The sequence below is a fragment of the Camarhynchus parvulus genome, chromosome 13 (genome assembly GCF_901933205.1).
Source record: "Camarhynchus parvulus chromosome 13, STF_HiC, whole genome shotgun sequence".
Classification (NCBI taxonomy): Eukaryota; Metazoa; Chordata; class Aves; order Passeriformes; family Thraupidae; genus Camarhynchus; species Camarhynchus parvulus.
This window is the reverse complement of record NC_044583.1, coordinates 6,310,550-6,320,262: the sequence shown is the minus strand read 5'-3', so window position 1 is coordinate 6,320,262 and position 9,713 is coordinate 6,310,550. Positions and strand designations below refer to the sequence as shown.

The 9,713-nt window shown below is 46.7% G+C and overlaps 1 protein-coding gene across 1 annotated transcript; it reads left to right on the top strand.

Annotated features, from left to right (window-relative positions):
• The first annotated feature begins 1,486 nt into the window (after positions 1-1,486).
• On the top strand, positions 1,487-6,930 carry CCNG1 (cyclin G1). The gene is made up of 7 exons (XM_030957665.1): positions 1,487-1,567; positions 1,945-2,208; positions 3,228-3,481; positions 4,056-4,134; positions 4,218-4,316; positions 4,565-4,759; positions 5,383-6,930. Exons 2-6 carry the CDS (start codon positions 1,945-1,947, stop codon positions 4,754-4,756), a joined length of 888 nt encoding a protein of 295 aa, XP_030813525.1. The 5' UTR covers positions 1,487-1,567; the 3' UTR covers positions 4,757-4,759; positions 5,383-6,930.
• The last annotated feature ends 2,783 nt before the right edge of the window (positions 6,931-9,713 follow it).

Genomic DNA, 9,713 nt, shown 5'->3' with positions numbered 1-9,713 from the left:
GGCATTATGATGAAGGTCAAACCAGTGCCTTTTAGATGCATTCTCTCAGTGTATCTCAGTGGTTTGCAAAGGTCAGAGGAAGGAAAGGAAATGGACAGCAAGTAGAAACTTAGATTTATTGTATTTTGGACAGGTATGGTATTTGGTCATTTCACCTTCACACCCAAGGACTTCTTCATTCTGACTTCCAGTGAGTCTTCCAGAAATCCAAGATCTTGCTATGAAAAACACATTTTTCTTAAAAACTTCTGCATCTCTAACTATATTTCCTTCGAGTCCTGCCTGCTGGAAGTTATTCTGAAGTAGAAAGGTTTTTCCAATAAAACAAATTTTAATTAATTTTCACAGGTGATAGGAAGAATTAAAAAAGCCCACAATAAACCCACAGTAAATACAATAGGAGAAAGTAGTATGAATATCACTTTTGATGCATATATTGTCAGAGGGGCTGGAAAGTGTTAAAGACATGAACTCTTTAATGCCTTGTACTGGAGAGGTCTCAGTCATGCTGGAGGTGGGAGCAGTAAAGCACGGAACCCCTCCAGCCTTCAGCCCTGGGGGACAGCATCTGCCTTGGGCTGGAAACCCAGCCAGGAGCCATCCCAGGGCTTAGAAGCCATTTATCCTTTTGTACTGATGCCTTATCAAGGCTGGCCTACAACAGAGGCTACACAGACTTAAAGAATAAAGTAGGGATTTTTTAGTAGGCCTCAATGGACCCACCTTGGGCAGTGCTAGAGCCCGGCCAGGGCTACACCCAAGATGAACCCAATATAGTCACAAAAAAATGGACAACCAGCCACAAGGTCTCTCACTTTTATAAGTTCTGGTCCATTTGGAGTTAATTGGAGTTAATTGTCCCATTACAGCTTTAGGTTATGAAGTCCCGTCATCCTTGGTTTTTTTCTCGTCAGTCCACGCTGTTTGGCCACGTTGTTGTCCATGCTCTTGGGCCCGAAATCTGGGTGGCCGCCCTTAGTCCCAAGCTAGAGAAGGAATTGTTTTGTCGCCCTACTCTGTGAAGAAAGCTTACCAACACTTAAAATGAAGCTCAGAACTACACACTAAAGCAGCACAGAACCTGAAAAATACAAAAGTTAAAACCTAAGAGTTTTAAGTTAATACTAGGGCTGGGTGCGCGCTCGGGGAGCTCCAAGTGCCCCAACGAGCAGGACTATCAGAGCGGTCGGGCCGGGCTGGGCCGGGCCGGTCCAGTCCGGTCCCTCAACGGCCATGCCAGGCCGATCCCTCAATGGCCGGGACACACCGGGCCAGTCCCTCCCGGCCGACGTGAGGTGGAAGCGCGGGCGCCCGACACCCTCAGGGCGGGAGGGGGCGGGGCCGGTTGGCGAGGGCGGGGCTTGGCGCGGCGGGGCCGCCAGAGGGCGCCACTGCGCGGGCGGGGCGGCGGCGGCTCGCGGGCTCGGGGTGCGCGCCGGTGCCGCGGCGCCGGACGGAGCCCGGCCCGACCGCCCGGCCCCGCTGCGGACACCCGGGCCCCGCTCCGGACACTCCGGCGCGCCCGGCCTCTCCCCTCCCGGGCAGGGAGCGGGGCCGCACAGACAAGGTAAGGGCGCGCGGCCGGCTCCCGTCCCGCCCGCTGCGCGTTTGGTGTCCCTGTGTCGTGTCCGTCCCGTCCCCTCCCGTGCGGTGGGCGTTGTCCCTCTGTCCCTCTGTCCCTCTGTCCTTCCATCCCCCGGCGGAGCGCGCAGGTCGCCCGTCCGCCTGCAGAGCCCCGCGGCAGCGAGGGGCAGGCCCGGGCATGTCCCGGGAGGCGCGGCCGGCGCGGCCCCGCCGTGCCCCTCACACCCCTGGGCTGCGGGTGCCCCGGGGCGCTCCGAGTGTGTGCCCGGGCTGCCGCTTATCGGCCGCAGAGTTTGTGAGGGTTTGGTGAGTTTGCCGCGTTCCAGCTGTTTGACTGGCCGGCGCTGTTTCTCTGGGCAGATGATCGATACCCCGGCGAGCGGCGGCGCTCGGGACCCGGTGCTGGAGCTGCCCGCGATGCTGGAGCAGGAGCTGCGGGCCCAGCCCCGCGCCGCCGGGCTCCGGCTGCTCGAGGCTGCCCACGACAATGGGCTGCGAATGACCGCACGGCTGCGAGACTTCGAGGTGAAGGATCTCCTCAGCTTGACTCAGTTCTTTGGCTTCCACACCGAGACGTTCTCTCTAGCTGTGAATTTCTTAGATAGATTCTTGTCGAAAATGAAGGTAAGGCTTTTTAAAGGATAAGCTCTCAGCCTAATTGCTATTCGAAACTGGAATGTCTTGGGTTTAGATAAAGGTTAAGCTCCTTCCAGAGATTCATAATTGTGCGGAGCTAAAAAATTCTGTTCGCCGGTCAGATTTTGGAGTTGTTAAGAAAGGTTTCCTCTGGAAAAGGAAAAACTAAAGGATGTCCATGGGCTGGGAAACAGGATGTGTTAATGGCTTAGACCAAGACAGACTGCCTGCCCTGCTGCATAGATACAAAAAAGTTAAGTTACTTCTTATTTAACTGCCTTTTCAACCTATCAATTTACCCTGTGTGTATGAAGATGCTGTTGAACACTTAAAATCTGGTCAGACATCAGTTAGCACTGCATTCTCCCGTGCAGAGTTGAGATGCTGACCTGAGTTGTTTTGAATTGTCTTAACAAGACAGGATTACCATTGTACAATCTGGACAAGAACAAAAGCTTGTTTTGCTTGTGTGTTCAAACAAAAATGAGAAAGCTAGATGGAATGGATGGGAAAATTATGATTTCAAAGACTTGTGAATACAGAATAAGCAGTAAAAATCAGGACTGCATTGTCTAGGGAATAAAATAAGACCATTTGTATATACATGTACGTATATATTTGTATATATAGTTAAAATAAAGTTGTAATCCCCCAATATATTACTATCACTCAACATGTAGAACACTGTATGTCCTAAAACCTTCCTATTAGGCTATTTTAGAACTTTATTAACAAGTCAATTCTACCTCAATCAAAATTGCTCTGCAGTCTTTGCTTTTTAGAAGAATGAGATGCAATTTACAGTGCATAACTGTTTCCTTGTTTGCTTAAATTAAGATAATAATGTACAGTAAAAGACTTAGTTTTCAATCTCCAAAGAACAAAACGACCCCTCATCCTCCATAATTTTTGATGAAATAGATTGGTGCCTACAGTTTGATATTTGCCTGTTGTAATAGCTGATCAGAGGCTTTCTTCTTTGAAAATAACAATTCACTTTTCTTTAGGTACAGCCTAAACACTTGGGCTGTGTTGGACTCAGCTGCTTCTACTTGGCTGTGAAGGCGTCAGAAGAAGAGAGGAATGTGCCCTTGGCCACTGACTTAATCCGAATAAGCCAGTATAGGTTCACTGTTTCTGATTTGATGAGAATGGAGAAAATCATACTGGAGAAATTGTGTTGGAAAGTCAAAGCTATAACTGCCTTCCAATTTCTACAGCTCTATCATTCATTCATTCATGAGAATTTAAGCTGTGAAAGGTACAATAACTAATCCTGATTTTGCTGTAACTGCCTAAGACCAAAAAATGTGGAACAATAACCAGGGAAATTGCTTGAGTAATTTCTATACTTTAAAAATTCTACAAACTTTTCTCCCTACTCGTAGTTGTCATAAATGTGAGCATCTGTGGTTTAATATTATTGTAGTTGTAAATATTGTTTGCATAAATGGAGTACTGCTCTCTGAGCTGAAAACCAAACTTGCTCAATAATGATGGTATAATAAATCTCTGCTTATGCTGCAGTGAAGTATTACCTCATTGTAAAGATTGCAAAATCTGGTTTAAAAAGATTCCTTTTGCTAGTAAGCACTGAAATTCCTTGTTAAGCCTGCTTTGGTAATGCAGCTCTTCCCTGTGTCACACAAGATTTATTTTTGGCATTGGGACTGCCAAAACTGAACACCTGTTTGAATGTAACCCCAGAAGTTCTGGGACAAATGAGGCCTTTGTTTAGATAATGAACATCCTTGCTGCTTCTCTGAGTTCCCAGAGTGATGTTGCCTTGATCAAGCTTGCATTCCTCTAGATTCACTCATCTGTTCTTATTACAGGAGAAAATACCTTAATTTTGAGAGACTTGAGACCCAGCTTAAGGCCTGTCACTGCAGAATCATGTTTTCTAAAGCTAAGGTAAACATCTTGAAAGTTCAGAGAAAATTAAACTGCTGGAAACTTAGCAAAGCAGTGTCTAAAAACATCTTTTCTCTCTCCAGCCTTCTGTCTTGGCACTGTCTGTTTTGGCACTAGAGATAGAAGAACAAAAACTGCTGGAGTTGACAGAGCCATTGGAATTTCTACAGTTACATTCCAAGGTATGTGCAGATAAAATTTCAGGGGAGGGTGGAAGGAAAATGCATGGGAAGGTCTACACAGTGGGGAAGGAACAGGTGCATTGGCATATTGGTTTCTTTTGTGGCTTTCTTGTGATGTTTTGTTGGTTTTTTTTTTTCATTTGGCCTGGAATATTTGGCTACCTATCTTGTTGAAGAAGCTGAAAGTTCATGTACCAAGTAAAGATTTAGCTAGTTGTTAACATAGGACATTCTGTCATGTTATGTAGATAAGCAACAGAGAACTGACCTTCTGGAAGGAGCTGGTGTTGAAGTGCCTTATGGAATATTCCTCAAGCAAGTGTTCCAAACCAAATGTGCAGAAATTAAAATGGATTGTGTCTGGACGTACAGCTCGGCAGCTTAAACACAGCTACTACAGAATAACACACCTTCCTACCATTCCAGAGACCACCTCCTAATAGGTAAGTCCATGTAAAATCAACTTCTGATAATGTAGAAGTAAAATTAGCTGGTAACTACCTCCAGGGTCCTTACAGGTTACATCCTGGAATCATGGAACAGAAGTGTAGTTGGCCTGTTCTCATGTTCATGCTTAAACCATGCTGTACCTAAGGAAGTGACAACCTAATTAATAATGTATGAACACTGGAGAAAGAACTGATGTGTGTTGTGGTAGTAGAGACATGTTCTACAGACATTGGGACCACATTCACACTACAATGTGAAGTAAAGCTTGGAAAAGGGGAAAAAAACCCCTTTGCCTTGCTCTTACCCAAAAAGAAAACCAGCCTGTTAGAATGAGTTTCTTGTAATTGTTCACTTAAGTCACTTAAAACAGACAGTTTTATACAGTTTTACTTGTATAACTGCTTAGTGAAGGCTAAAATCTGTAATTCAGTTATTCCTGCTAGTGTTGTTTTACTCGAAAAATGGTAAACTTCCTTACCTAGACTTTACTTCCAGAGGCTACACATTTTTCTATAACAGCTGTCTTGCTATTGCCTAGCTATTTTAAGATCTCATGCTTTGTTTGACTCTTGTAGAAAGCACTTCAGTTGACTGGTTTGTTTGGGTTTTTTTACAGGAGTGCAATAAAATGGGAAGACCATCTTGTGACCTTGTCAACAGGCACACAGATATTTGAGAAACAGTCTGAACCGTGATCTTAATAATGAAGAGCTCAACTCATGGAAAGAACATGTAACATTTCAGACTAAAGATCCTTCCAGCAAATATCAGTTCTTTTTATGGTGAATTCAGTACGTGGTCAGTTTTCATTCTTACTTGGTAGACTGTTCACTAGTCAGTGGAATAACACAATCCCAATACAAGGAATTTTAACACCTTAGAGCTTGTAGAGCAGTTTGTGTAATCTAACCTCAGTTTACAGTAACTGCAGGTGCTGAATTAGGTATTAATTTTTAAAACCTGGTTCACTTTCTGAGGATTATGCAATACTAGGAAAATCTGATGTGCAGTAGTGCAGTGCTGCAGTGTGTTAAGAAAAGAAAAACTAATCCAACTCAGTCTTGATGACAACAGCAAATGCCTGCCAGCTCACCTGGTGTGCTGTTTGGGCAGTACTTTGTGTCCACATGTTCCTGCCAGGATGGGCACTGGCCTCCTACCACAGACACATTAAACAGCAGCCTGTGATACCCACTGAATGTGTCAAGTAGGTAGAGCAGGAGAACAGAGGAACTTTACTGTGTTCCTTTAGGAAAGACAGTCACTAGCACAGCATCAGTAACTGCAGGATTTTGTAAGAGCTGTAGTTTGCTGATGCCACACTCATTGAGTGTAAAAACTTGGTGATACCTAATGAAGGACTAAGGCAAAGAACTGGGTCACATGTAACCCTTTCATGCCCTAAATCTGACATTAGTTTTCTAGAGTTTTGCTGTACTAGCGGTAAACGCTGATACTGAACAGGCACATTGTTACAGGTACAGTAGGAGCAGGGCTAGTTCCTTCCATGGCCTCTGTGTAGGAGTAATCCAGATGAGAAACACTGAAGATTGCTTCAACTCTGATCTCTTTAATGGTAAGCTTTGTAAAACACAACTGTTTATTCTGAAGACCAGGTCAATATTTGAGGCATTCATGCTTCTAGTGCTAGCAAGGAAGTGAATAATAAGAATGTATTATTGTATGTTAGATGAAAAGAGATTCTGGGAGAGTTGCTAATGTCCTCTTGAATTCTGCATCACTGTGGGACAGAGGCTGTTGGCAACAGGCTGTTAAACCTGATTGTTATATGGACTGCTGGAGTGGAGAAGGAAAGATCAGAGTGTGGGATGAGGTGTTGGCCAGCCAACCCTTCCTTGTAATGATACCAGCTGAGGTGGAAACCATTCTTTGCATATCTCAAACTAGTTGAAGCTTTCACAGAAGACTCCATACCAAAGCTCTCTACTGGACAAATCAAATCCTCTCATGAGCTCATGGGAGTGATTGCACTGCAAAACATGTAACTGGCTCTCACACCTGTCAGTGCTGCCTGGGCATCGTGCTGACCTGTGCAAAGTGATTCAAAGGTGTGGTCAGCCTACTGGGAGAGGATGCAGTGTGCAATTCTAATGGTCCTGTCTCAAGATATGTACCTTTAAATTAAACATTGAAATGTGCTTAAGTAGCTTTTTTCCTGTAATGTGTGTTATGAAACATATTAGTAGGAAGCCTATAAATGTGACTTGCACCTGAACAGTACCTGGAGAAAAAATTTTCAGGCAGGAAGTAAGACAATGCAGATTTTTTTCCTCCCAGTTTTATTTTTATAAGAGGTTGAGGCTGCATGGGATGAACCACATGAGAAAATGCTAAATATCTTAAATATCTGTTCTTCATCAGTGAATCACAGAATGGGTCAGTTCAAAGGGACCATGGGTGGGATCAGCTGGTCCCACCTCCTTGCTTGAGCAGGGTCATCCCAGAGCACATGACACTGGGTTTCATCCAGATATTTATTAACTCCAGGCAGACCCCATACCATCTTAGGGAAACCTGTTGCTGTGCAGGAAAGAATTTGTTCCTCATGTCCAGGTGGAACACAGGCATCACAGAATGACTAGGTTGGAAGAGACCTTCAAGATAACATTGAGTCCAACCCATGCCCTGACACCTCAATTAAGGCATGGCGCTGAGTGCCACGTCCAGTCTGTTTTTAAACACATTTGGGGATGGTGACTCCACCACCTCTGCAGGCAGGCCATTTTAATACTTCATCACTCTTTCCATAAATAACTTTTTCCTAATGTCCAACCTAGATTTCCTTTGGTACAGCTTAAGGCTATGTCCTCTCATTCTGTCAGTTGCTGCCTGGAGAAAGAGACCACCTCCCACCTGACTACAGCCACCTTTCAGGAAGTTGTAGGGTGTATTGAGGTCACCTCTGAGTCTCCTTTTCTCCAGGCTGAGCACCCCCAGCTCCCTCAGTGGTTCCTCACAGGGTTTGTATTCCCAGCCCCTCTCCAGCCTCGTTGCCTCCTCTGGATGCATCCTCTCGAGCATCTCAACGTCCTTCCCAAACTGAGGGGCCAGAATTCGACACAGCACTCAAGGTTTGCCCTCACCAGGGCCAGGTACAGGGGCAGAATGACCTCCCTGCTCCTGCTGGCCACACCATTCCTGATCCAGGCCAGGAGCCATTTGCCTTGGCCACCAGGGCACTCTGCTGGCTCATGTTCAGCCAGCTGTCAGCCAGTACCCCCAGGTCCCTTTGTGCCTGGCGCTGCCCAGCCACACTGTCCCCAGCCCAGAGCATTGCAGGGGTTATTGTGGCCAAAATGCAGGACTTGGCACTCAGGTTTATTAAACTTCATCCCATTGGACTCTGCCCATCCATCCAACCGTTCCAGGTCTCCCTGCAGAGCCCTCCTGCCTTCCAACAGATCAACACATGTTCCCAGGTGAGTGTCATCTACAAATTTACTAATGAAGGACTCAATCCCCTCATCCATGCCATCAGTAAAGATATTGAACAGAGCTGGCCCCAGCACAGAGCCCTGAGGGACACCACTGGTGCCTGGCTGCCAGCTGGATGCAGCACTGCTCACCACCACTCTCTGGGCCTGGCCATCCAGCCAGTTCTGAACCAGCACAGAGTGCTCCTGTCCCAGCCCTGGGCTGCAGCTTTTCCAGGGAATGCTGTGGGAGACAGTGTCAAAGGCCTTGCTGGAGTCCAAACAGATACATCCACAGCCTTTCCTGCACCCACCAGGAGGGTCACCTGGTCATAAAAGGAGATCAGGTTGGTCAAACATGACCAACCCCTCCTAAACCCCTGCTGGCTGGGTCTGATACCGTGGCCATCCTGTAAGTGCTGTGTGATGGCACTCAATATTAAGTGTTCCATTACCTTACTAGGTACTGAGGTCAGGCTAACTGGCCTATAATCACCAGGATCCTCTGTCCCACCCTTGTTGTGAATGAGTGTCACATTGGCCAGCTTCCTGGAAACTGGAACCTCACCAGTGAGCCAGGACTGCTGGTAAATGATGGAGAGCAGCTTTGCAAGCTCATCTGCCAGCTCCCTCATCACTCTGGGATGGATCCCATCTGGCCCCATGGATTTATGAACATCCAAGAGGCTCAGCAGTTCTCTGACTGCCTTCTCCTGGATAACAGGGGGACCATTGTGCTCTGCTCCCTGACACCATCTACCAAACCAGGAGGACAGTTGTCCTGAGGACAAGGCGTCTTCCTACTAAAGACTGAGGCAAAGAAGGTGTTAAGCACTTGCTCCTTCTCATCTAAGGGTACTGAGTTCTCTCCCACGTGCAATAGGTTGGTCTTAACAAAGGTTGGTTGGTTTGTGCCTGTTGTCTCTTGTCCTGTTGCTGGGTACCATGGAGCAGAGTCTGGTCACTGCTCTGAGCCCTCCCTGCAGACAGGGATGAGGTCCCTTCTCAGCTTCAGCTTTTTCTCCTCTGGAGGCTGAAGAGCCCCAGCTCCTAAAGGATATGCCCCAGCCTTTCCTTGTAGGGATATCCTTCAATGCCTTCCACAGCCTCTGCTGGACTCCCTCCAGGAGCTTCATGTCCCTCTCATCTGGAGCAGCCCAGCTGGACACAGCACTCCAGATCTGGCCTCACCATGGCTGAGCAGAGGGGCAGGATGACCTCCCTGGCCTTCTGGCAATGTTCTTCCTGATTCACCCCAGGATATAACTGGCCTTGTCCCCCAGGGCACTGCTGGCTCAGGGACAGCTCGTTGTCCACCAGGACCCCAAGGTCCTTCTCCACAGAGCTGCTCTCCAGCACATCAGCCCCAGCCTGGTGCATGGGGAGATTCCTTCCCAAGTGCACATAAGCAAGAATAAGAAGATATCCTTGCATTAAGACAAGTTGTAGATTTATAACTGATTTGTTTAGTAGTGTGTTTCTAAAAAGAAAAAACTACACACACCAAACATTC

Coding starts and splice junctions, on each gene's coding strand:
- CCNG1 (XM_030957665.1), top strand. CDS start 1,945: ATGATCGATACCCCGGCGAGCGGCGGCGCTCGGGACCCGGTGCTGGAG. Junction 2,209..3,227: donor GATTCTTGTCGAAAATGAAG/GTAAGGCTTTTT, acceptor ACTTTTCTTTAG/GTACAGCCTAAACACTTGGG. Junction 4,135..4,217: donor TCATGTTTTCTAAAGCTAAG/GTAAACATCTTG, acceptor TTCTCTCTCCAG/CCTTCTGTCTTGGCACTGTC.